A 16,141-nucleotide genomic window follows, 5' to 3' on the forward strand; every position below is an offset into this window, starting at 1 on the left:
TTCTTCGACTGTATTGTACGGCAGACTGGACGCAGTGATGGTGTAATGCTGCCCTCCACAGGTTAAATGTAACATTACACCTTTATTTCTTATCCAGGCTTTAATCAGGCCTGAACCTGTGTAGTGGGTACAGGCCAGTATCATGGATAAAGTCTAGGGGTTTCCTTGTGATTCTGCAATAATGATTCCCAATAAGGTTTTTAATGAATACACAATAAGAGTCACAATAAGTAGTCATTGTAGTTCATACACTGAGGCAATAACGTTGCATGGATTCTATTTCCCCACACTCAATCAATCAAACAGTGTGTTCAGTACTGTGACGTCTTTTTTTCTTGGATTTTCTGTTCTTGGAGTTTGAGTTTATGTAGGTGGCGTTCTTTTCTTTGTGTGTTCAGCCATGGTGGCTATCACTGCTCATGTTATATATCCAGTTCTTCTTCTTTTCATTCCAAACAAGCCGCTGTTGCTATATATGCAGCAAATGTAAAAGCTTCATGACCTGGGTAAATGTTTAATCACTATTATGTTATATCAATCGGCAATAGAGAGGAGGAAACATAATGCATTTATGTGAAAATGTAACAGATTATTACTTTAATAATCAATACATGCATTTACAGGGAGCCAGTGAAGAAGGAGCAAGGATAATGTTCATGTTTTCTGGTTCCCATAAGTACTGCACCTGCTGAGTTTCTAAGTGTGGAGTTAGAGCAGTTGGAGAGTAATGCATCGCTGTAGCTAATTCTAGAGGAGACAAAAGCATTTCAATAGTTTTACTAAGACAGTAAAGGAGATGAGATGCCTAATCCTGGAGATATTTCTAATTTTCAAGTGGCTTGTAGAAGTGCCTGTATTATCTCTGAGTATCAAGGTGCCAATTTGGTGCCTTTTGTTTTTTAATTTTGCATGGAGCCACAAAGGCCGAGGGTGGTCCAGGGTGTAGAGTGAAACCTGTCTGTTAAGCAGTTTGTTCATGTATTATCAGAGGAAATGTCTGGGCTGCAGAGAGCAGGAGAAAATGGTCAGATAGAAGTGGGCATTCGCTGGAGCTGGTTAAGTTCTTCATATCAACAGTTCTTCATACTGACACAAAAGCCTTCTGAAGGAGATCATGAGTTATTATTGTTGCCATAATAAATCCCAAATTTGTGGATTACAATTACACAGGGTCTGAAGTGATTTCTCCTCATGCTATTTAGGGTGAGCACCTACTGAGAACCCTGGCTTGGATGTCGGAAGGAAAGGGGGATGAGGTGAGAGATGGTGTGTCATCAGGGTTATGGAGTAAGAATTTCTCATCACAATGTTTCATAAGCCCATGATATCTCCAGGATGCTCAACAGTGAATTCTAGTGTCCCACAACCAGCAGCCTTTACAGCCACTCTCTAAAAAAGTCACACCTACACTGCGCTGATGCTGCACCTAAACCACACCTACACTTACACTTGGCCCGCATCATCTCAGCCAGTCAATTCCAACCTCACCCTCAGTCTCAACAACAGTGGACTATTGGGACGTCTGACCTATATCTGGCTTGAGACAACACACTCAGCATTTCAGAAACCACAATGTTCCAACAATCAAACACTAAAGGGACGGATGATGCTACGGGATAGAAACAGCTTAACTCATACGATATTTATGAAAGGTGAAATTACTTTAACTTTTAAATTTACTGTTGTTTGGTCAGCATGAACATATTAAGTAGGTGAGGTATAAGGTGTGGTATTTTTTTTCTAATGGTTTATTATACTGTTGGGGTCAATTTGACCACAAACATAAAGGTCATTGTGTAATTTGAACATAATAGGAGGGTTAAGATTTTACTAATATATTTTAAGGCACATATTTTATTGGTAGCACATATGTGTAAATTCGGACTTGTTTCCATTTACATGATACCTAGACTATGTTTGCAGTTATTTACAGCTCTTATATTATTATATTATAATTATATTTCATTGTTTGTGACCGAGAACACTCTCAACAACTACAACTATGAAATAAAATCTTAGTAAATATATAGAAATACTTTGATATCTGACATGTAAATGATGCTAGAACATAGATTGTTTATTGATTGATTGATTGATGGTGATGGAGGGACTGGAGGAGCTCTGCTCTACTCCAGCTGGGAGAAGATAAACTCCACCTGCTTCTCCAGTTGGTCCTGGACCTGCTGGCACAGCCTCTCAGGACACTGATAGATGTTGTCATCCAGCGCACAGACTGAGTCCAGCCATACCATCATCTGGTTCTGAGGAAACAAAACAATGTCATCCATCTGTCTTTGCTACCTATCTTTATGATTTATTTGCATCATGTTAGAAAGGGAGAGGCCTTACTTTAACAAAGGAGAAGGAAGATTTCCCCTCAGAGGTCCAGCTGGGTGCAGCAGGTTGGATGTGCCTCAACACGTCTCCCAGCAGCACCAAGAAACCCCCAGATCTCTGGACACACACCAGGAGAGGAGAGAGAGGTTTCACTTTCAGAAGTCTCCCCTTGTTTTCTTGTTTCACTTGACTTACAAACAAATAACTCTAATTTAATCTCAAATAAAAATACAGCATGCACAATATAAATATCAACTTTTTAAGACAAAGGCAAAAGGCAGAGGCATCTTTCATCTATAAAGATTCTCTCTAGACCATAAGTCATCCGTTTTGAATATATTAATTTTGCTGTCTGTCTATTTAGTGACTTACAGTGGAGAGAGGGATGTTTTACCCTCAAGAAGTCCCATCAGCACCAGCTCAAACAGCACATCCAGCAGGTTGATGTGATGGATCTGAAATGGAAAACACATTGGTATTTTAATATCTTGTCAATAGGCAGTCCAGATATAACTCAGTATATCAGATGAGTAACAGTCAATTGTTTCTTTGCTATTTGTTTTATAGCATGGCAGAATATGTGGGCTTTCAGGCCTTCACTTGTCTGCACTATCTAGCTTGACCTACTTCCTTTTAGCTCCACACTGTGTTATGACCTTAGCTTCTAACTTGTTTATGAACCTACTCCTGCCTGCAGCAGCTCCTCCTGCAGTGCCTGGCTGTTGTTTGGCTCACTGGTATAGTCCAGCAGACGGTCGTAACAATGCTGGAACTCCTCAACATCCTCAACATCACAAAAACCACAGCACTCCTTCAAACTCAACTTACAGACCATGATGACGAAGATCCATGATGGCTGGGTTAGGTTTACTCCCCCTCACCCCCTCCCTCCCTCTCTACTTGTTCAGTAATATTCAGCTTGAGGTGATGCGTTACCTTTCGGCTCAGCTGCACAATGCCACTCAGTATGGTCTTCCCAGCATGGGACAGGTAGTTCCCACCCTGGTAGCAGGAGGCCAGCTCCTGAAATGGTAAGGAGATACTCTTATAGTCCTCACTGCCTGTGTAATGCTGCAGTGTCACACCGTACTGATCATAATCACAAAGTGATATATATCTTTATTCACATTTTACAACATGTAAACCAATCAATGTTAAGAAATAAACTCTGTTCACCTGAAAGGCAGAGCGCACAGCTGCCAGCTTAACAGGCAAGTTGATGATTCCCTTGTACAAGAGGCAGGCCCTGGTAATAAAACAGTGGATCAGGTAAGTGTCAATCATTTATCAATGTCAATCACTGAAGTGAATAGTGATTGGGAAAAATCCATTGACTGGCGATCACTTTCATATAGAATTTAGAAGTTGTGTTGTATCTCATGGTATAAATTCAGATACACTTCATGGCTGCTGATATACAATATATTCACTATTAGTGTAAAAGGACTCACTGCAGCAGTGGACCTCAGCAGTCCCAGCCTCCTCCTCAGTATCCTGCTCCTCAAACTGCCACAAAAAAGTACAACACTGATGTCAACTGTCTGCTGACACTGCAATGATTCATCTTAACATTTGTTCAACAAACAGGTGACAGCTTTGTGTCATTGTGACAGATTTTTAATAAACCTGTGCTTAATCAGGGTCAAAAGGTCAAAAATGCTGATGTTGTGGTGGTTCTATTTAATATTCCAAAAAAAAAAGTAAAAACAGATCCTGGTACCTGGTTCCATCCTCGATGACAGCCTCGACGGTCATGAAAGCATGGAGGAGGAGTGGAAGAAGAGGTATAGAAATTAGTCTTGCAGAAAAAGGATGTTAACGCACACATCTATAAATATCTAAGCCTTAATCTTTTCAGTCCATAGCAGCCTATGAGGTCTCAACAGAGTTAAATGTAATAGATGTGTGCGCTAACATCCTTTTTCTGCAAGCCTGATTCTATTCTAGTGGAGTAAATAGGTTTCCATATTGTCACCATATTGTACAGTAATGTGGGAATAGGAATAATGCACATCAGATCATAAATCAGACCTACTGGTGTGAGTTATTATAGAAATGATTGAATGATCATAGAAACGTTATAGATGCAGTTATTATAGAAATGATTGAATGAGGCAGCAGTGTGTCTGTGTGCTTCTCTCTTCTGTCCGCGACCACACATTGCTACTTGTCACTTTGACCATGACTGTTTTCTAGGCAGAAATACATTTGATTTAAACAAAAAAACAAAAAAAATCTGCCGCATTTTCAGCAGCAGCGCCTAGAAACACTGGATCTACAGTCCTCAATGCACAGCAGCAGAGCCAAGTAAGACCATTTAGGCCAAAAAATACAATTATTTTGAAAATAGAGTTAGCATGGCATGTCATGATCTTACCGTGACGGCTGGCCACAGTAGAATATATACAGGGGAAACATGGGTTTACTTGAGTGGAGCTGCAGGAGGAGAGATACAGAGGGAAGAAAGGTGTGTGTGTATGTGTGTGTATGTGTGTGTGTGTGTGTGTGTGTGTGTGTGTGTGTGTGTGTGTGTGTGGTGAGTTTACAAGCAGCAGCTGTGAGCACAGGTGAGATCAGTCTCTGGTGCGACAGAGAACATAACGTGATGCGCAGCGTTACAGATTGCTTTAGATCAATTTCTATATACTGACCAACTTTTGATTTCTTTGACATTTTGACATTTCTTTGAACAGACAACAGGCGACACAGGCTTTCACCTCTGACCTATGACTAGTACCTGTTTACCACCCCTCCCCCTTGTTTGATGCACAGCCTGCAGCTCCTCCTACATACCCTATTGTTCTGAAGAAACATGAAGGTTCAGGGCTTCTGGAAGTTCGTTTTGGGAGGTTCTCAGAAGCAGTTCTGAGGAAGCATATCCAGGCTTTTAACCTACCAGGAGCCTCAGCAGATCTGCTGCACTTTCCATGGCGAGTAGCTGCCTGAGCGCACTTTCTTGGAGTATTTTCCCTGTGTTTTTTTCTCTCTCTACGAGGTAGCCGGCATAGTCCAGCAGTATGTCTGGTCTTTTTTGGCCGGGCTGCTACTCTACATTTCCAGGCCCTGGCCGTTTTACTGAACCATGAGGACACCAAACACTGTTTGATGATCTTAAGCCGGGCTGCAATCCTCACCCGCCAGGCCCTGGCGCGTTTTCTCAAGCATGGGGGAGCCAAGCAGTGTGAATTATTCGTTTTTACATTACTAAGTTTACTGTGTCGGTACATAGTGAATGCAAAATACATCTGATCTGTTTCATGCTCTACAGTCTCGAGATGCATTCTACTGAATGGTCATAATTCAGAGCAATGCAATGCGCCCCAACACAACAATACAGTAGCCTTGAAGTCTATAGGTGTTTTGTTTGTTTTAAAATAAATCATTATTGACAAGCCAATTAGGATTTATTCCCCTCCTTCTCCACCTTCCCTTCCATGGCAAATCTCCTCTGAACAACTTGGAAAAGACTCTTTATACAATACAATATAGCCCATACACACCACAGTCATTCAGGTGTTCTGCACAGTTGCACCTCTTGTTCCTCACTCAGTCTGTCTCTCTATCACAACTGTAAATGATGATACTGATTGGAGGCTCTAGCATATTCGCCTTTGTAATGCTGTTGTTTTCTCTCTGAACGACAGAATATCGGAGGTCCTGATTCAATAGTCTATATGTCAGAGTGTAAACCTGCTGTCATGGGTTGTTTTTAACTGCATAGGCATTCTGTTCAGTTTCCAATCCAGAAAAGCAAATAAAGTTCATTTTAGTTCTCACTGGGTGTATTTCCATTAGACTGTTTATCCAAAAGCACCTTACAGTAGCATGTGTTTAATTTTTAACATTTTTGCATGGCTAGTCCCAGTGGGAATCAAACCCCTAACCTTCATGCCCCTTCACCCTGCCACTCACAACTTGCACTTATACAATATGGTCATTTATTCTTTCAGAATTTTAAACAGAGGAGGATATCTGTGGAGAAAAAAGATGAAAACACCATTTATTTTAAATAGCAATGAATAAAAGGCAATTCCCATCTCTTCCATGGTTTCTGGTGTGGGAGTGCCCCTTCCTTTTATTTTAAGGATGTTATGTTTCCTAAAATGTGTCCAGTCTGAACCCAGCACCAGGCTACACATCACCCACTGACTGATACCTGCAGTGAGGAGTTCTTCAGATAAGTTGTTCCAGTCATGTGGCATTTTAGACTTTGGTGGGAATAATAATGAGGAATGCAACTCTTGATAGTTTTTTTTATTATTATTGAAACATACTGAAATACAGAATATCATACTACAGACTACAGTGACAAGTAATGGTTAAATAAACCAGATGCTGTTTATTTATTTTAATGTCAATTTAAGAAAAAAAAAAAAAAGCAGCAGCAAACTCATGCAAACTCATAACCATAGACAGTAAAAATAAATATCACATCCTGCATTCAAGTGTGTCCATCGTTGATCTTACTTCCTGCAAAAACACACAACAAGATAAGACTGTGATCACACAGATCACAGTCACACAGATCACATTCTGGTTGCTAAATGTAATTAGCAACCAGAATGACTGTAGTGCTAGAGGTGAAGTAAAGCGGGACTCTCCCACCTGGGCAGTGTGCCACTGTAGGGGTCACTATGAAAACAAATGAACAAAAATTCATGTTAAGTGTGGATTTTCCTTTGCTTTCCATGGCCAAGAAAACACATTTCTCCATTCAAATCAGCACCACAGTTGGCAGCAGGCCAGCAGCTGTGTTCAACAAGCACCACTAGATGGAGAAACACTGCACAGATTCCATCTATCTAATAATATCATCTCCTAATGTCTTATGATGTTCCCACATGTTGACATGTTTTGTCAAGGCATGTCTCAAGACACCTGGAGACAAACAGGTTATCACAGCTGCTCTTATCAAAATGAATCACTTCAAACTTTTTTTTTTTTTTCATTTCTCCATTGAAGAAACTATTCTGAGGGGTTTTGATTTCCCTCTATGTGTCTTGCATTTTCTGCATATTTATTTGTTTATTTAAGTTTCTATAGGACTCCCTGGAAAGCAGTAGTCTGTACTAAATTATTATATTAACATAATAACGATAATAATATTCTCACACTTCTTCTTCCTTTTCTTCTTCTTCTTATTATTATTCATGATATCAAATGGATAAATCAAACAGTGAAATAATCAGTAGACAGAAAGGTGAAAGCCTATCACGTGTTTTTCTAAAGCAACTTGAATTTCCATGAGTATATACAGTTTTATTCTTAGTATGATCACTGTGAGAATCAAACCTCTAGATTCTCTGAAAGTGTTAGTGGTTTGCTATATTGAGACATTAGAAAAATACATAATTAAGGAGATGCAGGGCTGATGCAGGTGAGTGGAGGTCAATGCTTGAAAAAAGGGGCATCTGGTCTTCACTGTAGCTGATTCATACGGAGCCCCTAAGTTCCACAATCAGGTCAGGTCTAGCTTTAGTCTACCCCGCCTTCAAGGCTACCAAAGCTTATCCTTATCACCCATGAATGCAACTTATCTGAAATAGGATATAGGGACTGCTTTTCTGCACAGCATCTGACTTATTGTTTGTCCCAATACTGAATCTTCCTCACTGCTTCCACAGTGAATGCAAGAAGCAACCTCTTTTCCACAAGAAGTTTATCCTCAGAGATGACTGGCAAAAGCAGCGGCTCCTACACCCTTTGAACCTCTGACCCCCTAACACCAGCTGGTCTGCACACTCCATCTACGACAAGATGTGACATAAAGTATCAACTCTTCTTACTCTTTGCCGCCTTTCCATATCTTTGTCGGATACAAAGCCTTGCCTTTAGTCCTCTCTCTCTGATGTTTTTTCTTATTCCTAACCTGAGTAACCACAGTAACAATGCTCTACAGGCCCCTGTCTCCCTTTCATCAACAAATATTTCGACAGGAGACCCCATATCAATTGAGAGGGCCGTTTGTCAGTATTAAATTACCATAAGGCCTCTATACAATGACAGGAAGATGAAATAATGCAATAATGCATCTTTATACATCGAGAGGTGGTAGATAGTTGTGTTCAAGGGGCCTCATCTTTGGCCCAGTCTAGGCAGGAAAGTGACAGCTAGCGCCCCTGGTGCTCATTATTGAAAATAGAACCTAAAAGATAGATAGAAAAAAACCCCACAAATTAACTTAACGAATTTAGCCCAAAACTATTTAAAATAAATAAATAACTACAATGTGTTTTACCTTATAATTTTTTTGGTAGTTTTTACTATTTGGTTTCTACATCATATAATGAAATACTGATTTTTATGAGTACAACTTATAATTACCAAACTTCCCCCTCTAGTTGCATCTGATCATACTGTCTTGCTGTAATTTCTTACTGACCACTTAAGGAACATCGGAATATTTGAATATTTAGTATTTGGAATATTTTACACCTTCTGTATGGTCGCTGCAGTTCTGGTCTTTGGACTCCTTACTATTGGTTGCTTGTAATGTTGGCAGTCTAGAAATGTCAGCTTCATAAACTGTTGCACCTTGCAAGTTGGCCAGGATCAAAATGTTAGCTGAATCTCTAAAGTTGCATACTATTATTATTACCCTCAAAGTGTTTCAGAATGAAATCAATCATGCCACATTATTGACATTATTGTAATTACGCATTATTGTGATTCTAATCCAAAACATGTCAAGTTACTTGTACATGTAAAGCTGAATTTCCTTACCAGCAGACATAGTTTTTGTTTTTTGTATACTCTTATTTTGAAAAACTATGACATAACGGAAGTAAACAGTAATCACGTTACAACCCGGAAGAATTGCCTTTCTATGATTAACGTTTGAATAAACAAGAATGACCAATTTATCTTAGGAAGAAAAGATTAAACGCGATGCGGCTAACATCGTATATGTATCCTTAGTAATATTAGTGTGTTAATCTTCAGCGTTAGAGGGAGAGGCGGTCGAGTGTGAGCAGCAACGCCCTAATGCCAGCCACCTTGTCGAAGAAAAATAGCCCTGCTCTGTTTACAAATCGGGTGAGAGAAATTGTTTCCCTGCAGTGTAGCTAATCGCGTGGTTGTGGTTTTTAGACGAAGAAAAATATGGCTGAACTGCACGTCGTGGAACCGAGCAGCACCGGTACTATAGAGCAAACCGAGCACCGTGATGTCCGGGGGTCTGTGCGGCTGGCGTCGCCCACTCTCATGGTTCCGCCGCGGAGCAGCCTGCCCAGTCCCGGGGTGTCGAGCAACACCAGCCGGCCGGTGTTCGGGTTCCCGCTGAAGAGCAACCCGAGCTCCCCGTCGGAACCGGCGGACAAGCCGGGCTCACGCTGGGTTCGGCTTAACGTCGGCGGGACCTACTTTGTCACAACCAAACAAACCTTGTGCAGGGACCCCAAATCTTTCCTGTACCGACTATGTCAAGAAGACCCCGATTTGGACTCTGACAAAGTGAGTAAAAATGCCTATAATGTTGCATTTACCATGCCTTAGCCTAGGTGAGTCTAAATTGTATCTTGTTGTTTTTAATCATCATAATGTAGAGCACAGATCAAGCAAAAATGTCCAGAAATCTATTTGGAAGCCAAATAATCACTTAAGGGGAGCATTCAGGACCAATGTTACCTCTAAACTGTGTGCTGTGATCTATGGCTATAATAATTTATCACTTTGAGTAAATAATATGTTGTCAGTCATTGCTCCACTCTTTACACGACCAGCCCTTGTTGTATTTCTTACAGGATGAGACGGGAGCTTACCTGATTGACAGGGACCCCACATACTTTGGCCCCATCCTGAATTACCTCCGGCATGGAAAACTGATCATGGATAAGAATCTGGCAGAGGAAGGTAACTCACAAATTGTCCACATCTTGAGTCCTTATAGATTTTTACGCACTACACTAAAGAGGATAGCATCTGTGTGAAATACTGCTGTTTTGTAAGCATGTTGAATTTTAAATTACAGATCTAAAAAAAATTATATTTTGCAGCATACAGTACTGTATTTTTCAGCAAACATTGTGCAGAGTGGGAGCTGTCGGTAAATCACATTTTACAGAAAACAATGAAGTGCACAAACCATTTTGTTGTCCCATCTTTATGTGTCAGGTGTTCTTGAGGAAGCCGAGTTCTACAACATAGCTTCGCTGGTGCGGCTGGTTAAAGAGAGGATACGGGACAATGAGAACCGGACTTCTCAGGTATGTGAATAGGAAACCAAAACAATGGGAATATGTCAGTGGATTGGGAATGGGATCAGTGGATGAATCTGTTTACCAGTTTTTATAATTGAAGTGCTTTTTTTTTGGTACTGCCAAAAAATGACCGTGTGTTTGTGTGCACATCACTGATACTGTGTTTCCTTAGTAACATTCTGTGTGCGTGTGCATTTGTCGTGTCCCTCAGGGCCCTGTGAAGCATGTGTATCGAGTGCTGCAGTGCCAAGAGGAGGAACTCACACAGATGGTCTCAACCATGTCGGACGGTTGGAAGTTTGAGCAGGTGCAGAAAATGGAGCCTTTTTTTTATGTTATCTTTTAGGGTGAAGCCTTACTAGTTTCAAATGTACTGTTTTCAGCTCCAGTTTTGAGATGCGCTTAAACCAGGGTTCCCATGGGTGAAGAAAAGTCTGTAATGTGGAATTGTGAGACATCTATTGCAGAGAGAGAAAGTTATGTCATGGCGTATCAGGGAATTGTAAGAACGGATCACTTTACAGCAAACGTGTGTATATTTTCTAGCTTTTTGGACACATTATTTGTTGCATTATATGTTGGCCACCAGCTGCTGTTATGCTATTTTATTCCTCTAGAATTTTTGTCAACCAAATAGCAGTACCGGCCTGCCAGGAATGTACATTTTAGGTTGTAGAAATGCTCTGCTCTCGTCATGGAAATCCATGGAAAAATCAGGGAAATTTCTGTTTCTCTCGTGGAGGCAACCTTGTAATTCCATTTCTTTCACCTTTTCTTGTCTGCACCCTTCAGCTTATAAGTATTGGCTCCTCTTATAACTATGGCAACGAGGACCAGGCCGAGTTTCTATGCGTAGTTTCCCGGGAGCTCAACAACTCCACCAACGGCATTGTCATCGAGCCCACCGAGAAGGCCAAGGTCAGTGATCCACAACGTGACTCACTTTAATTACCTCCTTAAATGTGAAAAACAGTAATAAATCCAGTTTCCTTGTTAGATGTTGGGGATTTCTGCGCTAATCCTGCCCCTTCTGACCGAGTTTCCCTTCCCTCCTTGCAGATCCTTCAAGAGAGAGGCTCGCGGATGTGAGGAGGCAAACCCAGATCCAGAGCGAAACAACACTTTATCAAAAACAAAAACCACATGACATTTTCTCCAGTTTTAGCCATGGTCCATGAGTTCACCCCCCTCCAACCATCACCCCCTCCTCTGGTGTGCCTTTCCACAGTGGGGGCTCTCCCATGCCCCCTCCCCTACAGTGCTGCAACACCACCCCGACCTGCGCTCTCATTACCTCTCCTCCGTCATAGGCTGTGGAACACTTAGGGGGGAGTTTAGACGAAATTACAAGAGAGTATTATTCCTCATAGCGGTTGTCATTGCGAAAGGGCTTTTGATGGTCATTGTCACGGTGATTCAGGCTGTGGCGCTTATTGTAGCCCCATGCTGTTGTCAGTGGATGGACCCCCGGCACAGAGCTAAATCATCATCATCATCTTCATCTTCATCATCACACCATTAATAGACAGGACACTTCCTCCCCCCTCGTACGTTTGGCTATGTCGACTTGGCAGAAATCTGTGACTATCTCCTCAGGACTCTCAAAGGACATAAAAGAATGAAGACAACTACACTGACTGAGCCTCCTGCTGTCCCTCAATTCACTAACGGGGTGAGTGTCGGCCCCCTCCCCGCCCCCCCATCCCAACATCTCCCTCTCCCTCTGCCCTCCCAGCCTCCTCAGCTGGTGTCCGAGGCGGGTCACGGCACGACGCACCGAGCTTAGGAGACGGGAAGTCCAGAGGCGGCGACGAGATGGAGGAGTCGCAGGCGGCGTGATGCGGAGTCAAACCGCTCTGTTCGAGCCGACCTGCCGCAGTCCGCAGTCTCTCGCATTCTCCAGACGGAGGATGAGGGAGTGACAGATCTTCGTCTTACAGAGGCCCCGCCTTGGTTCGCCGCGGTGAACAGCGCTGCCGGTGCTGGAAATCACACAGTGTCTCGCTCCTCCTGTCCCCCTCCGGCTTGATTTGGTCTGTTCTCGCAGGGAGGACCCTTCTCTTTTTCACAGCTGTAATTAGGAAAATTTCAGCGCAAAAGAAAACAAATGACTCAAAAGACTAAACAACACCTGTGTACAACTTGTCAAGGCATGTGAGGAATCTATATAAATCTATATAGGCTACATGATGAAATTATATGAAAAATTGAATGCAAATGGTGTAATTATTGATTTCTGTATCATAGTTGTCATATATTTGTGTATTATGGTGAGTAATTCTATTTAAATGAGGGGAAAATATCAATCTTCATAACCAGTTTTCCTGAGGGTTTTCCACCCAGTGACAAGGGTGTGAGTTTGTGTATGCAGTGCCTCTCTGCTTTCTGTCCATGACTGAAATATCAGAATTCCTCAAGTTTTTTCAGCTGCGCATTTTCTGTAGTGTTCCTCAAAAACCTCAGAAACAGTTAATCATTTTTCTCGTAAATAATATCCTACTTTGATCTCTTGCATATCTTAAAATTGTAATTAGAGATTAAAAAAAAAAATGTAGAGAAAGCTTATTTCTGGGTTTGAAAAGATGGCCATGTGTCCAGAAAAGTGAGTTGTGTTGGGGAAGTTGTTTGGACCGTGGCCAGTCTGTATGCTGCCTCAAAACCTGAAGCACCCTTCTCTCCCTGGCCTTGTCTTATTCTAATGCCAATCTCCACTCACTCTGCAGCTGCCTCTGTTGCAAACCCTAAACTTAAAAGTATACGTCCAACTGACTGTGTTGTCTTACGTTTTGCAGCACGTGTAGCAACTGTGGCGCAAGCTGAAATGTACTCCTCACGCTTCATGCCCTGAAATAGCTGAGCCTACATTATCACAGATATTTACATAAGTGAACTTGCCAGATGGGAAGTGTCTTCAGCTTTCTGAGCTTTGGTGGGAAATTGAAACAGAGGGAAGCCTTTATTTCAGATGTTATGTGACATTTTTCTGTGCCAACAGATGGGTACCAACTTGTCTAAATTATATTTCTCTTTAACACTTGACATTAAGTTGCTTTTTTATCTACGTGATAGTGCTGTTTTTATACTTGTAACAACATTGGACCAACATGCAAATACATATGTTTTCAAATGAGTTGTAACTGATTTGCAAGAGCATTCAGTGACTTTTATACAAGTAAACACGTATCAGCCTCTATTCTATATGTGCAATGACCAAAACAATGATACTGTCTTAGCAATAGAACTACGTAACCACTACACCTTACTACAATAGAACTTAAAAAGATGAGAATGGAATGTTGTTACTAATGTAATTGCAGCCTTGTTACACCGGCATAAGAGCAACTTAATGTAATGTTCGAGCCATATTTACACATATCAAACGCAGAATTGACACATCTTGTTGTTACCCATTGTGCAATTTATGAAAGATGGAACTCATTCTCTCATTCTGACTGTGTACTTAAATCACTCGGCCCCCTAAAAGCAAAGGGGCATCCGATCTTTACGTGATATCACCCAGCACCTATCACCGGTGTTGAATACTTTGATACACCATCCTTTGTACAAAAAAATATATTTGGTGCAATTATGTTATATCAGCATGAACAAGACGAATGCGTTTTAACGAAGAAAAAAAAAATCCTGTACCTTTGCTGTCGTCATGCTCTCCTGACCGCGTTCAGTCAGGCCTCGGAGCGCAAACTCTGTTGATGTGACATTTTTTTCCCTCTTGAGTGTGTGTTGTGCCGTTCTATTCTATTATTCTGAGACGTGAGCAGAAAGTGTGTGCTGCTAAAAATGCCCAAATGTCTCACCGAGGGGCAGTTTTCCCCCCTCTGGGCCTTTTCAAAGCACCTTGGGTGTTCTGTTTCCCTTCGTCTGTGTCCGGTGTTGTGCCTTTGACCTGTGTTGTGCACAGTTGTTCTCCCCTCTATCATCAGGTGCCTCTCATATCTTAAAAAAAAAAAAATCCAGGAGGCACCTGAGGTATAATGTATAATGCGGCCCTTAGCTTGGTTTCTATTGTCAGTGTTTCAGTGAGAGGCACGCCAAACAAATCTACTCCCTCCCTGTGATTATTTGTTTTATTATGCATACTAATTCACTGAAAAATCGTAGGCTTACCTCCTGCTTCCTTCGTGCCAATACTATTGAACTAACTCCACCCAGAATCCCTTACACTCCTGAAAATTCAAGGTTTTGTCTGTATTACTCTGCTTCCACTCACCGCGTGGTCGGCATTGTTGTGTTTACAGCACTACCAGATGGGAGAGAAGCAGGGAGCAGTTGACAGCAGGAAGAGTAGTCAAAGCAGTTTTCCCTCCTCTGCTTTTATCTTAGTAAAAATCCAGCGGTGCACTTCTTTTGGAAAAAGATGAGACTGCTTTACTCACCTCCATTTGGGTTTTTTTCTTGAGTTGCATGTTTGTTTCAAAGGCAACTGAAGCCATCTATAATGATCCCATTTCTAGATGTATTTAATCAACTTTCAAAGCACTTATTTGTCACCTTTGTGAACCCAATTTGACCTTACTTTGATCACGTAGTTGAACCTTGCAGTGCGATTATCTTAAAATTTGAATCAAGCAACCTTTTTTAAGAAGAAAAAAAAAGTACTTTTGACCATTAGTTTTTACCGTCACCTGCACTAGATAGTCTACAGATATGTGCAATGTTAACAAATCTGCAAAAAAAAAAAAATCTCTCGTTTTGGCACGTGAAAACATGAGAGCATGCATTGTTCTAGAGATTATGATGTTGTGTACTGGAATTTGTCTGACCTCTGTGTTAGTGCAAAGTGTATGTGATGCATGGTGGGAGAGCAGAGGGAAGGCATGGCTCTGTGGTAGGTGTAGATTTCTTGTGTGGAACAGTTGGTCTACAACTAGACATATTCTCTAATCACATGTTCTGTTTCTATGTTGTTTTTATATCTTGTCATGTCAATTTAACAGTAGATAAAGAATAGCTAGCTTTGAACTTGAATTAACCAAATTAACCGACCAATCTAAGTCAGACTGCAGACCCCTAACCCTGGATATAGCATTTACTCAACCCACAGGTCCACACACCAAAATAAAGAAGAGTTTTTGATTCATGGCTCGTTTTGCCAGTTAATCTGTAAACACCTGCATGCGTTTGTGGACATACACACTTGTACACTCATTTAGACGTATTGAAAATGTCATCTATTAACAGTTACTTTGAGTGTGTTCATTTATCAACAGTATTGATGTCAAATGTGAATATTGTCGATGGAGACTGTGGAGAACTGTTTGGAAGCTGACAAAACATTTTGTCTGATTGTTCTTTCACTTTTATTTATTTTATATTTTTGAATTTTGTCTACCAATGCTGTTTCTTTAAATGTAACAGTTTTAACAAAACCCAGTCTGGTTTTTAATCATAAAATGTGTCTGTGTTTTAAAATGTGACTCATTGACTATTTGTGTGTTTAGGCTGCCTAGCCAATAGCATAAACCAGATGATTATGCATAATAGCTCTTACTGTGGAATACCAAAACGATTGATCAGTGAAACATTTATTGAAGTCATTCTATCAAGTATATAATGAAAGAAACTCAGAAGTGGCATCTTCAACTTTA

At 41.1% G+C, this 16,141-nt stretch overlaps 1 protein-coding gene across 2 annotated transcripts in view; it reads left to right on the forward strand.

The window, feature by feature from the left end:
• The first annotated feature begins 9,155 nt into the window (after positions 1-9,155).
• Positions 9,156-16,141, forward strand: part of kctd2 (potassium channel tetramerization domain containing 2) — a 111,650-nt gene continuing 104,664 nt past the window's right edge. The window contains exons 1-6 of one of the 2 annotated variants that reach the window (XR_013507541.1): positions 9,156-9,789; positions 10,080-10,188; positions 10,450-10,541; positions 10,747-10,842; positions 11,328-11,453; positions 11,595-13,288. Coding sequence is in view for 1 of the 2 variants with exons in the window: in XM_071926702.2 (XP_071782803.2) it covers positions 9,439-9,789; positions 10,080-10,188; positions 10,450-10,541; positions 10,747-10,842; positions 11,328-11,453; positions 11,595-11,624 (804 nt within the window). In the remaining variant the exon portion in view is untranslated. Of the gene's footprint in view, positions 9,790-10,079; positions 10,189-10,449; positions 10,542-10,746; positions 10,843-11,327; positions 11,454-11,594; positions 15,636-16,141 lie in introns of those variants that run through there. The other variant, XM_071926702.2, reaches the window with a different exon arrangement.

The sequence above is a fragment of the Centroberyx gerrardi genome, chromosome 20 (genome assembly GCF_048128805.1).
Source record: "Centroberyx gerrardi isolate f3 chromosome 20, fCenGer3.hap1.cur.20231027, whole genome shotgun sequence".
Taxonomy (NCBI): domain Eukaryota; kingdom Metazoa; phylum Chordata; class Actinopteri; order Beryciformes; family Berycidae; genus Centroberyx; species Centroberyx gerrardi.